The sequence below is a fragment of the Sinocyclocheilus grahami genome, unplaced genomic scaffold, assembly GCF_001515645.1.
Source record: "Sinocyclocheilus grahami isolate Dianchi unplaced genomic scaffold, SAMN03320097.WGS_v1.1 scaffold447.1, whole genome shotgun sequence".
In the NCBI taxonomy this organism is placed as follows: Eukaryota; Metazoa; Chordata; class Actinopteri; order Cypriniformes; family Cyprinidae; genus Sinocyclocheilus; species Sinocyclocheilus grahami.
In genome coordinates, this window is record NW_015505626.1 from 86,872 (window position 1) to 103,895 (window position 17,024).

At 35.8% G+C, this 17,024-nt stretch overlaps 1 protein-coding gene across 1 annotated transcript in view; it reads right to left on the bottom strand.

The window, feature by feature from the left end:
- The window catches only part of LOC107552325 (dedicator of cytokinesis protein 2), a 120,660-nt gene that overhangs the window by 46,632 nt on the left and 57,004 nt on the right, over positions 1-17,024 (bottom strand). The window contains exon 22 of the mRNA XM_016234186.1: positions 8,748-8,890. Within this exon, the coding sequence (XP_016089672.1) occupies positions 8,748-8,890 (143 nt within the window). The remainder of the gene's footprint in view (positions 1-8,747; positions 8,891-17,024) is intronic.

Sequence of the window (17,024 nt, forward strand, 5' to 3'; positions counted from 1 at the left end):
ATAGCAGACAAAATTTCTATCATCATAACCAGATATTTTTCATACAAATGAAAGTGAACCAAGGCTGTTAGGTAAGATTTTTAAGGTTTTCAGTAAATAGCTATTTAAATTTGAGTTGATTTCTTAAATAAACATAAAAGAAGATTTGGATTAAGTCATACTGTTATGATATTTTTATGCTGCCTTTTGTCATTTGTGGAGCTTTACATCTCTTGTTAATTTGCATAGAAAAGAGCAGCATGATATGATGAGTTAATGCTTATAGAATTTACCTTTTTTTAGTTAACCATTCCTTAAATCGTGCAAATGAAGAGTGAAATGTGTGATTTTGTTTTAGTTGCAGGTCTGGTCTCTCTGGCTCCATCACATTAATTTATTGTTTAAATGTATTGATTAGACTGAAGAGATCTGGAACAGGCCAGATGTGTGTGTGTGTGTGTGTGTGTGTGTGTGTGTGTGTGGTCAACTAAAGGCCTTTAATTTAATTTTTTTTTAAATCAGTTCTGAGAAAACCCATCTGGACCCAAAAATGGCCAATTTCTATAAAAGTCAACTTAAATCTTAATACATGTTCCTGGCCTTATCCCATACAATTCAGGATTTTACTCCAAATACAGAAAAATGTATCTCTGAATAACCTTGAATTCAATTGTAATAATTTGCTAAATGCACTGGCACATCTAATGACATCACAGCAAGTAAACAAATAAAGAATGCAAATAGTTTTTAGTAAGTGATATTAAGATGAAATAAAATATATACATCAGATGAAAAACAGTACTAAAACTACTAAACTTAAATCTGAAAATAAAGTATTTACAAATGAATTAAAAATATCACAAACACATAACAAAATAACTAACTTGAATACATTTAGTTAAAAAAATTGTTTAAAATAACAAACAGTGAAATAAAAATAAATGTATAAAATGTAAAGCATATTTATAAAATATATATTTATAAAATCACATAAGCACATAAGAAAATAATTAAAACTTAAATTAAAATGTAAACTGAAAATATAAAACTAAAAGCTAATTCAAATATTAATAAATACTATAATAGTAAATAATACTAAAAGGGCACTGGATGACTGGTGGTATTAGTCTCTCTTCTACTTCCTCCTCATGAGCGAGCAGGTTAAGTTTCTGAACAACCGACATCATTGGTGTGCAAGCATGGATGATGAAAACCCTTCATCACAACATCTTCTGTCTGTGTGTGAGAATCAGCCTACAGGAAAATGACGTGTGTGTGTGTGTGTGTGTGTGTGTGTGTGTGTACTGGTTTGTTTAAAATAACAAACAGTGAAATAAAAATAAATGTATAAAATGTAAAGCATATTTATAAAATATATATTTATAAAATCACATAAGCACATAAGAAAATAATTAAAACTTAAATTAAAATGTAAACTGAAAATATAAAACTAAAAGCTAATTCAAATATTAATAAATACTATAATAGTAAATAATACTAAAAGGGCACTGGATGACTGGTGGTATTAGTCTCTCTTCTACTTCCTCCTCATGAGCGAGCAGGTTAAGTTTCTGAACAACCGACATCATTGGTGTGCAAGCATGGATGATGAAAACCCTTCATCACAACATCTTCTGTCTGTGTGTGGGAATCAGCCTACAGGAAAATGACGTGTGTGTGTGTGTGTGTACTGGTTTATATATCCTGGTGGGGACTTAAACCTGACTACACACAGACTCATGGGGGCTCGTGTCATGGGGGCGACCTAAATTGTGGTCCCCACGGGTACAAAAGCTTATAAATCATACAGAATTAAGTTTTTTGAAAATCTAAAAATGCAGAAAGTTTCCTGTGAGGGGTAGGTTTAGGGGTAGGGTTGGTGCAGGGCAATAGAATATACGGTCTGTACAGTAGAAAAACCATTACACCTATGGAGAGTCCCCACAAGGATAGCTGACCAGCTGTGTGTGTGTGTGTGTGTGTGTGTATACCACCCCCTCACAAATGATGCAGAGGCGGATAAAGTGAGGGATTGAGTGAGAGAGAAACATCTGTTCATCTCTACATAGAGTATTTCATTTCATATTGTGTTTCTCAACGTCAACATCTCTTGACTTCAGCTGCTGCCACAAACACACTCTCTCTCTCTCTATGGGGTTTCTGTCTCTTCTCCTTTATCGTCATCAGTCTCATTCTTTCTCAGTGGTCAGTGGATGATGGCTTAATCAGGTACACCTATAATCCCTGTGAAGCCTGTGTGTGTGTGTGTGTGTGTGTGGATGCAGATATCTGTGGCACCTGTGGCCTGTCATACGGTACAGTTTCCATTACTCTTTCTCTCTATCCACAAAACTGCTCCCTCATTGGTCTCACATCACACTTGTGAATCTTACGAAACATGTAGAGAGCATGTCTAGCTCTATACCACCCCCTCACAAATGATGCAGAGGCGGATAAAATGAGGGATTGAGTGAGAGAGAAACATCTGTTCATCTCTACATAGAGTATTTCATTTCATATTGTGTTTCTCAACGTCAACATCTCTTGACTTCAGCTGCTGCCACAAACACACTCTCTCTCTCTCTATGGGGTTTCTGTCTCTTCTCCTTTATCGTCATCAGTCTCATTCTTTCTCAGTGGTCAGTGGATGATGGCTTAATCAGGTACACCTATAATCCCTGTGAAGCCTGTGTGTGTGTGTGTGTGTGTGTGGATGCAGATAACTGTGGCACCTGTGGCCTGTCATACGGTACAGTTTCCATTACTCTTTCTCTCTATCCACAAAACTGCTCCCTCATTGGTCTCACATCACACTTGTGAATCTTACGAAACATGTAGAGAGCATGTCTAGCTCATAATTCATTTTACTCCAGTATTTGAGGCAAATGTTGCCATGATTTAATGCAAAACCAAGCAATAATTAAAGAATAAATAAATAAATACTATTTTAAAGTTTATGCATTAAATCATTATTTTCATGACAACTTTTGCCGCAAATAATAATTAAAATAATGTGTAAAAACATTTAAATTCTGAAGAATCAATCATCATGGTAGTATTTGATGTGTTGCCTATAAATTATGCTGATTTAAATAAACAGTCATTACAGTAATTAGAATCTAATGAAAATCAACAAAGAAATTATTTAAAATAGCAAACAAACTCAATTATTGTTGGGCTTGTTTACATTTCATATATTCTAGGGCTGTCAGCCGATTACAATTTTTTATCTAATTAATTACATGATGTTTCAATTAATTAATCTAATTAATCGCAAAATAAATTTGACTGTGAAAATACCCACAAAAGTGTATTTTTGTGTTAAATGAGAAAGTATCAAGTAGACATTACAAATTGTAGCTTTAAAAATAAATATTTTACTTGATTCAACATCAGATTTATTACACAAACATTTAGGCTGCAACGTAAACTATGGAACATAAAAGAAGATCATTTGAGAAACATCTCAGTATTTTTTTGTTCATACAATGAAAGTCAGTGGTAACCAAAACAGCTTTGTACCAACAGTCTTCAGAATACCTTATTTTATGTTCCACAAAAGAAAGGTTTGAAACGACATGAGGGTGAGTAAATGATGACAGAATAAAAAGTTTTTGGGTGAACTATCCCTTTAATGTGTTTATTTTTATTATTTTTTTCTATGAAATGATACTCTACATAACAAACTAAATCTGCCAGCAGGTGGCGGTAAATGTCTTTATGAGTCATTCATTCATTTGATCTGCTGATTCATTCAGGAATGAAGTAAAGGGCTCTCTTTATGAAAGTGCCTTTGAATCATTGATTCACACGATTCATTCAAAACGCGGATTTATTCAGAAACTAAACACCGCTGTGTTGCTCGGAGACGCATAACAATTCTGCTGTAGCTTTGAAGATAATATGTTCTCTGCTAAATTGAGCAAAAACATAATATTATGTTTAAAATATAACACAATATTAACTTCTTATTTACTGACCTTGTATAAAATCACACTTAAGCTCGTGATCGATCGGGACAAAATCAGCAGTCCTGTGATATTGCTCTCGCTGCTGGTGTGATATCGTGTGAAATGTGATATATATATATATATATATATATACAGCATACAGCAAAACTCATACGGGGCATTTTTTGCACCAATCTTTAATTTTATCTTGAATTCAACTTTATTCAATTTTATCTTGAATATCTTGAATTTATCTGCTCCTTTTACCTGTTACGAGGTCACGACCCTGTCACATCTTCATTCTGCTCTCTCTTCTGCACTCCATCATTCTCATCAGTCGCTCATCATCATATATTATCTTGAATATCTTGAATTTTAGGGCATACCTGTATTTATGGAGTTGTTGTCCTTAGGGCTGTTGTTGTGAGGGAATTTCCCTTGCGGTAATTTTGAGTGGCTCAATAGCGTGGTATGCGGTATTATCGCCATACATAGACATATATATATATATAATTTGTGTGTGTATGTGTTACAATATAACTAACAAGGTCATATTCTGAAGACAATGAAACCGAAACCAAATAGCGTTGAAACAGGAAGTGAAGTAAACAGAAGAGAATGACAAAATAACGGTCCACTTAACAGAACATAAACCTGACAATAAGATCGTTAGGCTATCATTAGCCTATATGTATAACAGTTAGCCTAGTTGTAATCTGATTTTCTAATCTGACTGGACAAGAGACTTTCTATTGATATTTCCACCTGCGTGAGTTCTAGACGGGCTGTCAGTCAGTGCAGTTACAGTGTTGCACCACAAGGTGGTGGCTGTTATTCAACTACACGTTCAAAAACGCTGATTCATTCATTCAAAGAGACGTAATGAAACACACTGTTGAAATCATTTTAACTTTGAGCGACACTTTAGAAGGCTCAGCTGACCAGAGCGATGCTAAGACAGAGATTTCGCTTTCCTTGAACATGACAACCTATTTTCACAAATATATATGACTCGGTCTGGAGGACAGACGAAAGTAATCGCACGTGCTCAGTCGATCTCTCTCTCATTCACTGTGTCACACCCCTGTGGACTGTAGATTGTGGGTTTCTCCCTCTGTGTCCTTATTTGGTTGTTCCTGTTCTCATTATTAGTTAATCACCTCATTGTGCTCACCTGTCTGCCCCTCGTTATCCACCCTATATCAGTTCCTGTCCATTGTGTTCCAGTTTGTGAATGTTACCCTGTGCGTGTGCGCCTACCCTGTTTTGGATGTTACCCTGTTGTTGATTAAAGTGTTCGTGTATCCTTCATCTTCGTCGTCCTGCCTGTTCTCTAGCACAGCATAACCGTGACACACTGTCTGTTTAGGCTTCTTAAGTGCAAATCTACGGAGCCTCTGTACAAATCAGCGTGGTACACATTATGTTATCATAACTAACTTGTTTAATTTTCAGTCCACATGCATGGAGTGTAAAACGAGAAGGGCATAACCTTACGAAAAAAGAAAACACGCAAAAATCGCGGTTGCTGCGGTTCTTGCATTCCTCTGCGGTTTACTCGTCAATAGCGCGATATTGCGGTTATCGCAACAGTCCTAGTTGTCCTGCTTGTCAACAGTCAACTATATGAAATGTAAGATGACGTACAGGTCTGGGGGCGGGGCCAGTGCGTTAGCTGCGTTAAAATATTTTAATCACATTATTTTTTCATAACTAATTAATTAAGTTAACGTGTTAAACTGACAGCCCTAATATATTCATATATACTTTAGGATTAAAAAGTTTGTGGTTTAAAGAAAATAATAATTGTATTCGGCAATGATACAATAAATTGATCAAAAGTGACAAAGACATTTATAATCTTATTCTACCATTATTTTCACAATATTACTGATTTTACTGTGTTTTTAATCAAATAAATGTAGCCTTGGTGAGCAGAAGAGATTGCTTTCAAAAATATCACAAAATCTTACTGACCCCAAACTTCTAATATTGTTCTTGTGATTTTGGGTTGAAATATGATGTATATTCCAGCATGTATATTAGTTCATTAGATTTAGTTTCATTACATATTAGCAGGATTTTTATGGTTGCTCTTATCTTCAAATAAGTGTGTCTAAACGCGGTTTAAATGTCAAAACGACACACTCAGGAATACCTAGACAGCTTATTTCCCATCCCATAATGTTTGTGTGTGGCTCTACAAATACATGCTCTCACAGATGTTCTCTCATCTGTATTTTTAGAAGAATCGTTTGAGGTGAATAATGTTTTGAAGGCTCTCCGAGAGTTTAATTCAAACCGCAGCATGAAACATGCCCTGAGAGAGAGAAGGAGAGCGAGCGTCTTCCTCACACGTCTCTCTCCATCACTGTTTGTTTGAACTGTGAAACGCTCTCTGAATCCTGTTAAAGGAGCAGACGAGAGGTCATCACCCCGTCACATCTTCATTCTGCTCTCTCTTCTGCACTCCATCATTCTCATCAGTCGCTCATCATCATATAATCAGACGGGTCTGACCCGCTCACCTCGCCACTCCACTAAAACATAAACAGCTCTTGAAGGACATGTACGGCTTCTATTTAAGTTAAAGATGAAGTGTGACGTTAAAACTCCACACTTATAATATTCAGAGTCAACTATATTTAAGACATTCATGGGTTGACTTCCTGAAAAGTGTAAACACTGAACATGGCTCGGTTTCATTAGCATTTGTTTGCATGACTGATTGATTACCACTGAAAATAAAGGACGACATACACAGAGACAAATCAAACTCTGATGAATAACTAAAAGCCCATCTATAAAAGCAGACCCATATTAGTTTTTTACATTTTAAGAATAAAATATAATACATAATAAAAATATATATACACTATGTTATATACTATATAATATAATAGATACTGTATTACTCTCTCTCTCTCTATGTATATATATATATATATAGCAATAGTATTAATATATAGTAATATAGTAATATCATGTGTGTATGTATGTGTGCGCGTGTGTCTGTGTGTGTGTGTATATATACAGTATATATGTTTATTACTAATTACTGTCACTATTAATAACATCCAAAATAAAAGTTTTTATTTACATAATATATCTGTGTGTACTGTGTATATGTATTATGTGTATATATAAATACAAACATACACAGTATATATTTTGAAAATATTTGCATTTATCTACATATCTACATATAATTTATAGTTATATATTATTATATTTAATATATAAACGTAACATATTTTTCTTAAATATATACATGCATGGGTGTGTATTTAAATATACATAATAAAAAAATAAAAATAAAAATTTAAAAAAAATATATATATACACATACATACATACATATATAGTACCATTACTATTTAATATTTATCAATTCGTATTAACATTTAAAATGATATATAATTGTGTAAAATTTAAATATTAAGAATAATTCTTCATTAAAAAATTCGAAACATTTATATACATTTTAAATTACATAAAAATGTATATATTAATACATTTAAATCAAATAATATTATATATATTTATATAACATAATTTATCAAATATATTAAAACACACACACATTAAAAATTATTTAGCATTTTAAATGGATATAAAAATTTATATATCAAAACATTACTTACGTTCTTATAAAAATCTAATTTAATTGATATAAATTATATAAAATATTTATAACCCCACAGGCTTCTACTGGATGCGTTTTAGTATACATATTTCTTTAAAAGTATGAAATGATTTTCTGTAGTAATGAACATTATGCCACAGATGCTATGAATATATCTACACTTGTTTTGAACCCAGAAGTTCTTTAAGAGGAAGCAGCACTAGTGCTGATTTAAACAACCAAAGACTGTTTTTGTGTGAGAGCAACAATTTAGGTTAAACAGGCAGCGCTGATAAACACACGGCAGCGTCCTGACCTCCTTCATTATCTCCCTCTGTCTCCGTTTTACCACTTTCTTTGGAAGTGGAAGTTCAGGAAGTTCAGTGTCTAAGCGCATCAGCATTCAGAAAGTGAGATTAGAGCATCAGACTTCAAAGAACCGAGTGCAATCCACTGCCATTTTAGTAATTAAAAACCCGCTCAGATTTTACATCTAGGTGAGTATGTGTGTGTGTGTGTGTGTGCTTGATTAGATGCATTTTTCAAATCATAATCATAATCCTCAAAAAAGTGGAAGATCTGAATCCTCAAAATCTCAAAAACGTCTAAATGCCCAATTAAAAAGTAAAAAATAATATTTGATGTCAAACTATTAAACTCATGACGCATGATAACACACTACTCTAATCAGTATTTCTTTATATTTTATAGCAATTTTACTGTATCCATTTTTAATAGGACTGAAAAATTTTAAACAATGTTTTTTCACTATTGAATGAAATGTCTCCAGAAATCCACTGACTGTGCAGTGATTGGCTGGTGAATTAGTGTGCTGCTCTCTGATTGGCTCTTACCACATCGTTCTTGATTAGATGCATTTTTCAAATCATAATCATAATCCTCAAAAAAGTGGAAGATCTGAATCCTCAAAATCTCAAAAACTTCTAAATGCCCAATTAAAAAGTAAAAAATAATATTTGATGTCAAACTATTAAACTCATGACGCATGATAACACACTACTCTAATCAGTATTTCTTTATATTTTATAGCAATTTTACTGTATCCATTTTTAATAGGACTGAAAAATTTTAAACAATGTTTTTTCACTATTGAATGAAATGTCTCCAGAAATCCACTGACTGTGCAGTGATTGGCTGGTGAATTAGTGTGCTGCTCTCTGATTGGCTCTTACCACATCGTTTTGGCTCAGCACCTCCAGGATGTTGTTCAGAAGCTCGACGCTGTTGCGCTTCTCATCCTGAAGCCCCTCCCCCACCACGGCCAACGCCCCGCTCAGCTCCCGGAGCATCATGGGTAACAGGATGTCACGGCAGTCTGGAGATGAAAACATTACATAAAGTAAATAATATCAAAATAAATACGGAAATAAATTAAACTCATAAAATGCTACACAAAAATTCTGAATAAGAATCAGGATGGACATCAGGACATTGTGGAGAAAACAGCTTTTTGGCACATGCAAAGACTTCATCCACTCAAAAAACTAAAAGCAATTAACATATCAAATGTGTATATGTAAATTATCATAAATTAAAATAACTTATTTTAGGTGCAAATATAAGAGCAGGTGAGTGTCTTGAGGCCTGTTTGATGAAGTGTGACTGACTCTCACTCAAGCATATTTTCTTATGCCTCTTAAAATCAGCACATTAATAGCTCATTTAAACTCTGGCTCGTTACCAGCTGATTATCAACATTGATCAATCTGATTTTGCTGAGAAAGTTAAAGTCAGATAGAAAGATGAACTAAAGCAGAGCACAAATGAACCTTTCAAAAGACAATGACAATTAATTTTTCACATTTGAATACCATGTTATGTGTGTGTGTTTGTGTATGTGTGTCCATTGGTTCTTTGATGTAATATTTTTTGTACAATATTTTTTATTATTTCTCTTTTAATTTTTTTAATACTATGGTTATTTGTGATATACTAATAATAATAAATATATGATAATAAAATATATACATATACTTTTAAAACAAAAGTTCTGTGTAAAATCCTTTTTAAACCAATCCCATTTTGTCCGTTACGGGGGTTGAGAAAAAAAGGTGTCTAAATCTGAAAAAAAAAAAAGAATTATATGTAGTTCAACAAAATGTATATTCCAAGCCGAGATGTTACAGAAACCCAGGAATGACTCATATATATACTGTATATATACATATACATATATATATATATATATATATATATATATAAACAAAAACTTTATTTGTGTACCAGATTCATTGTATGCAGGTCAAAGAGCCAAAGTCTATCCAGAATGCAGCACTTCATGTACAAATGCATCAGCGTTTGCCATTGACCTGATCTTCCCACACAAGCATTCCTCTCAACACTGTCTCCCTCTCACTCTCTCTCTCTCAGAGCTCAAATGAGTCTCAGCAGGTGAGTTTCCCTCTCACAAGAGTGCAATGCATCAAGAAAAGGCAGATGAGTTTCGAGCACCGTACATCACCAGGGTTCACAGAGAAACATTTAGAGCTGTTCATCACAGTGAACGGCCAGTTTAACGTACGCTTACAGTATTGTTGCACCTTCAGTCTGGTAAATAAACGACAATCATAAACGTCGGCACTAATGCTAATTACCGAGGCAAAAGGTAATTGGATTTGTCACACTTTATGTCCCTGTGAGATAAAGAGCGATGAGAGCAAGACTCCTCAGAGGAGAGATAAATGCAGCCCTCGGGGAGAAAGAGCTAATATTGAGTGATCTGAACTCATGAAGGCTTTGCAAGTGTCGCTTTTTATAGAGTGTCCTGTTTCATCATCAATATCCCGGCCAAGAACAACAGGAAAATGTGCCGCCGAGCATTTTCTCAAGGTCAAACTGACCTTTTCACCTCCTAGACCGAAGCGGCACTCGGTGTATGTGTTTATCATTGTCATAATCCAAATTAAGCATTAAAACATGACAAACACACACAGCATCATGTGTGCATGCGCATACCATAACATTTAGAGTGACCTACACATCTAGAGTTCATGCTCGCAGCGTTTTTCGGCTGAGCAGAAATGCTTTTACATAAGAGGAAAAACCACTTACTCGACAGACTCTATATTACTGTGGACTGATCCTGGCCGAGAGCCATGCTAGCGATGGCCAAAAGTGCTTCATCTATCACTTAGATGACTTCTACAAATAATGCATTTTGACTGGAAATGAATAATGAAAAACGCGGCACATCAGTTACTCTTCTTAGAATAGTCTATTGTTTGTCTTAAACAGATCACTTTAACATCTAATCTATTTCCTGTGAGGACTGGAAAGACTTGTTTATATGATATTAAGATATTTTGAATGATATATCTTGTGTGATCAATTGTGACATGTCACAGTTTTCATGGTACTAACATGTGTTGCCAGCAGCGGTGGACAAAATACACAAGACAAGCACTTGAGTAAAAGTACAGATACCATGATAAAACATTACTCCAGTAAAAGTTTTGAGTGCTCCTTTTCAATTTTACAAAAGTACAAATGTATTTGAATTTTAATCTAATGAATTAACTGTAAATAGTACTGATCGATTAACATTTATTTTACGATTTTCATTTTAATGTGTATGCAAACATACTAGTTTGAAACTCACTGCTTCAGCAGTGGGGTTAGATGCATGGGCAGTAATTTGCATTATTTTAATGTTTTAATATTTTAATGTTTAGTTTTTACCTAAAACCTACCCCATTGAGAGGTGATTTAATAATGTGGATTTCATACAGTGAAATGCTTGAACCCTTTCAAAGCAGATCTAGTTCACAAACAACTGACAGTCCTGATCTATGATTTTCATTTACAATAATAAAGCTTAAAATTCACCATTAGTTACTTACTTTTTGGACTCCAAAGATCTCGCATTTCTGGTGCCTTTTGAGTAGGGATGTTCATTTCGGTTATTTTTCCTAACCGACAACCGACGCTCGTTAACCGATTGTTAACCGTTAACCGACAAGATTATTTTAAATTAAAATTAGAAAAAATAAGTGTCTGTGACCCGTTAAAAAATACTTACATTTGTTTCCCGGGGATTAATTTGACAAGCGCAAAAAGCAGCAAACAACAGAAAATGAGGATTCACATGGTCATCATATCACATCACGTACCTGCAGAGCTTCTGCGAGCGGAGAAAAACATAATATAATAAAGCTAGGCTATTTATACAGTGGGTAAGGAAAGTATTCAGACCCCCTTAAATTTTTCACTCTTTGTTATATTGCAGCCATTTGCTAAAATCATTTAAGTTAATTTTTTTTCCTCATTAATGTACACACAGCACCCCATATTGACAGAAAAACACAGAATTGTTGACATTTTTGCAGATTTATTAAAAAAGAAAAACTGAAATAACACATGGTCCTAAGTATTCAGACCCTTTGCTCAGTATTTAGTAGAAGCACCCTTTTGATCGAATACAGCCATGAGTCTTTTTGGGAAAGATGCAACAAGTTCTTCACACCTGGATTTGGGGATCCTCTGCCATCCCTCCTTGCAGATCCTCTCCAGTTCTGTCAGGTTAGATGGTAAACGTTGGTGGACACCCATTTTTAGGTCTCTCCAGAGATGCTCAATTGGGTTTAAGTCAGGGCTCTGGCTGGGCCATTCAAGAACAGTCACAGAGTTGTTGTGAAGCCACTCCTTCGTTATTTTAGCTGTGTGCTTAGGGTCATTGTCTTGTTGGAAGATAAACCTTCGGCCCAGTCTGAGGTCCTGAGCACTCTGGAGAAAGTTTTCGTCCAGGATAACCCTGTACTTGGCCGCATTCATCTTTCCCTCAATTGCAACCAGTCGTCCTGTCCCTGCAGCTGAAAAACACCCCAACAGCATGATGCTGCCACCACCATGCTTCACTGTTGGGACTGTATTGGACAGGTGATGAGCAGTGCCTGGTTTTCTCCACACATACCACTTAGAATTAAGGCCAAAAAGTTCTATCTTGGTCTCATCAGACCAGAGAATCTTATTCAGGTGTTTTTTAGCAAACTCCATGCAGGCTTTCATGTGTCTTGCACTGAGGAGAGGCTTCCATCAGAGGGTAGGGGACCTGCAGGCATTTTTGGTCGACAATTCGTGCCTAGAATTCGGAACGGGTAACTCTCACGTTGTCCTGAGACCCCGGCCCGGATATGTGCCCAAAGTTCCCCCCACGCCTTTCAGGGATCAGGTGGTGAACTTGCAAGCGCTGCCCCGGGAGGAGGCAGACCCAGTCATCGCTCTGCTCTGTCCCGTTCCCGCTCTGCGCATTTACGTGGACCGTACGCGGAGCTTCAGGACCTCAGACCAGCTCTTTGTCTGCTTTGGAGGTCAGCAGAAGGGAAAGGCTGTCTCCAAACAAAGACTTGCCCACTGGTTAGTGGAGGCTATAGTCTTGGCATACCAGGCCCAACGCTAGGTGCCCATGTGTAGTGATTCCCCCTTCGGGTGATCCCACATGTGTATTGTGTATATATCCACGTAAACAAAACATTTTGTTTTACGTGGATATTGGAATGCGCGTGAAGTACATAATAAACAATAATTTGCCATTCAAATACATCGCGAATATGGAAACATTTGATTTTGTGTGGAATGAGAGACCCAACGTTGGTTTCAGTTTCGTTTTAGCCTAAATGAATTTGTTTTGGCTTGTCATTTATATTGCTATAGATTCTTATATTTTTCATTCTTATTCTTTTCTAAATACTGTTAGTTAAAAGGATTTGTTGTGGAGTGAGGGGAACTAAAATAGCCTAGCTATGTTTACAGTGTTTATCATAATGTTTGTAAACATTTCACGTTGACATTAGGCCTATTTCTGAATGAAATAATAAAATGCGACTTATACGCGACTTATGTCCCCCCCACCCCACCCCCCTAAAAAACACTTTTTTTATATAATATAGCGTATTTTAACCATGGAGCAAACCTTTTAAAATATTTTGATAAATTACTGAAAAAATAAATAATTAAATTACTTTTTAAACCATTTAACTGATTGTATTAATCGGTCAAAATTATAAACGGTTAAAATGAACATCCCTACTTTTGAGTCAAAATTGTGAATCCACTGTGTAGTTAACTGGAGACTCACTCTTACTGAATCATTTGAATCAGTGAGTTGTTGACTGGAGACTCGCTCTGACCAAATCATTTGAATCAGTGAGTTGTTAACTGGAGACTCACTCTGACCAAATCATTTGAATCAGTGAGTTGTTGACTGGAGACTCGCTCTGACCTAATTATTTGAATCAGTGAGTTGTTGACTGGAGACTCGCTCTGACCGAATCATTTGAACAGATCACCAAGATATATAATTTTGAATCAGTGAGTTGTTAACTGGAGACTCGCTCTGACCAAATCATTGAATCAATGAGTTGTTAACTGGAGACTCGCTCTGACCAAATCATTTGAATCAGTGAGTTGTTAACTGGAGACTTACTCTGACCAAATCATTTGAATCAGTGAGTTGTTAACTGGAGACTCGCTCTGGCTGGATCATCTGAATCAGTGAGTCTTAGTTGAATAGATAATTGACAGGTGAGTATGTGGTCCTTAGCTACTGTCAGGACAGATCAGCATTCACTCTAAAAATGCATTGTTGTCACGTGTGTTTCTGCATGAGGTTTTAGCGATCAGATGTGACCACTTGATCAGATCCCTGATCACTTAGACCAGGGTTCCTCAATTAGTTTTCGCCGAGAGCCGAATTCTGCCAACAATACCAAGGCAAGGGCCACTGACCTATATATATACAGTATATCATTGTTATTATTATTACAATTATTATATTATTGTTGCTTTTATAGTCACAAGATGAATATTCAGATTTTTTCCCCAGCAGTCTGTTTTATTCAAACAATTATGAACATTTTTGCATTTAGATACAGAAGAACTTTGCCTGTTGAATATGAAAAACAAATCAACAAACAAAAAATCTGGATCTCCATGTCTGCCATGCAAATCAAATATTCCTGCTCATTCCCAGATTGGAGCTCTTCTTTCCACGTTCCTTAATTGCAGATTCAATTATTAGATTTGTCAGTATTAATATTTTTATGCTTAGATTTTTTTTTGGGGGGGGGGGGGGTCAAAATGTAACACCGTGTGTCCCAACCAGACACGACGCGATAAAAAGTATCTTTTCCTTGTAGTTTTTGTCCTAACCCCCCGCGCCAGTAGGTGCGTTTCCATTACCCTTCAAATTGCGCAAATTGAAATTGCAAATTGAAAATACGCCTAATGGAAACGCCATCATTTTGCAATACTTTTTTATCGACATTCAGAAAATATCGCCAAAGTTTTGCGCAAATCTGTAATGGAAACGCGCCTACTGACACGTGACAATAAGCGACATGGGATTCTATTTTAGGAAAGTTTTTTACTTTCTGCGACGTTGCGGCAGGAACAACATACAAAATATGACAGCGATAATCTCAGGTAATGATTATGTGCTTTATTCAATGTTAAAAGTGTCTAATGTGAGTTTGAATATTATTTTGCGTTATATTGCGTTAGCCACAACAATAGATACAACAAAGCAACAATAGATATTTTACCTCAGATCTTGAAAACAAATTAAAGCAAACTTGAACATTAAAACTGTGAACTCACTGCAAACCAACACATGTATTCCATAACAAAGATATCACTCACTCAAAACTGTCCAGTCCATTCCCATTTGAATCATCTATTTTCCGTGTTCACTTTTCTTTGCTACACACTCGCCATGTTTTTGCTGTCACATCGTATCTACACTAGACGTGACAAAGCATTGCAAACATTTGAACGTTGTGTCAGTACGTTATAAATAGAACGAGTCAGCAGTTTACTGTCGGGGATTTGTTGTGTCGCGCCGCATCCAAGACAGCATCACTGATTATAACGAGTTATATTGTATTTTATTGCACAGTCCAGTGTAGACACGATGTAAGTTAATGTAGCTTTCTGATGCTGCGTTTGAATTTTCATGCCACAAAATTTTAAATTAGCGTGGGCCAAACTTTTTTCTCTCACGGGTCGGATGTGGCCCGCGGGCCGCCTATTGAGGAACCCTGACTTAGACTGATCATCTTTGTACCTTTCTTCCTCAACTACAGGACTGAAGTGAAGACTAAATCACAGAGCTGGTTGAGTATTCAAAAATGAATGTAATCTCACTGATGTGTCAGTCTTTCTCTCACAAGGAAAAGATCTTGACAACTGCTCCCATAAGAATCATAACTCAGCCCTTTTCTCTTTGCCAAAAAAGACCCCTCCTTCATTTTCATCTGTCATTCTATCCTGAGAGTTCACAATAATCTATTTCACATGGTAATAAGACACCATTTCAATTACCCAGCTGGCTTAAACCAGATGGACCCACCGCACCGTGCCACAGACAAAAGTGTGTGAAAACCAAAAGCTCCTTCATCGACACTGAAGATTGAAATCAGAATAAGTTTTAACTCTGGCTCTTCATGCAGCAATCGAAGGCCTAATTCAATCCAATTTCCATTACTGAGATTTTAGATGTTCGTGCACAATAATACCTGCCCTGTTTCGCTACGCTGTTAATATATATATTTCTCCTTGAAATGTGTTGAGCATCAAATTCACCTGTAATTCTCTCCCACGGGGCGGAACGAGAGCGCAGCTGTAAATTGGATCCTCAGCTGTTAACATTCTGATGACAGCTGCTTCGGACAATCACAAACTTTAAAGTGCATCATTTCCATGCCTCCTATTTAGGTGGGACTTTCAGAGCAAAAACAACAACAGCTGCTCTAAACGTCTGACTGCACTGAAAAACAGCCACCGTTTCTATAGATGTCAGACTTTTAAGGCAAGGCACTGGTCATTTTTGGGTTATTTTGCTTCCATAACATCTTCTTTCAGACTAGAGGAAAGAAAACATCCAATATACACATAGTGTTTATTTTATTGCACTTTGTTTATTTGTGCTTGTAGATTTCCATTATAATACACATCTTTAAGAGCCTCTTTTTTTTCAAAATAAGCCTGCAATCTCCACTTCAGCAGCACTTGCATCAAACTTTACAGATTCATTCCTGTTTATATTCTGAAGGCTTTACAGAGGAGTTTGTTTATATATTATTTGCACAATTTTATTCCTAAAAACATGTTGAAAATTTATTTTTTTCTGCCAGTTGACAGCACTTTTAGTAAAAACTCAAACTCTAATGCCAACAAAATGAAACAAGAACTTCGAACTTGGTTTAATCTTGGTTTATTTTTAAGCTTTTGAGACCAGATTATTCTCTTAACCACCATAGCAACCACACAAAACACCCTAGCAACCGCATAGCAATGCCCTGGAAACCCTCCTAGCATCATAGTGATGAATAACACAAACTCCAGTGACTCACAAAATGTAAAACTCTAGTTGGCAAACGCTGTTATAATCAAGGCCAGTGGAATTACTTCTGAAAGCCCCTTAAAGTCTTGAATATCCATATCAATTCCAAGAA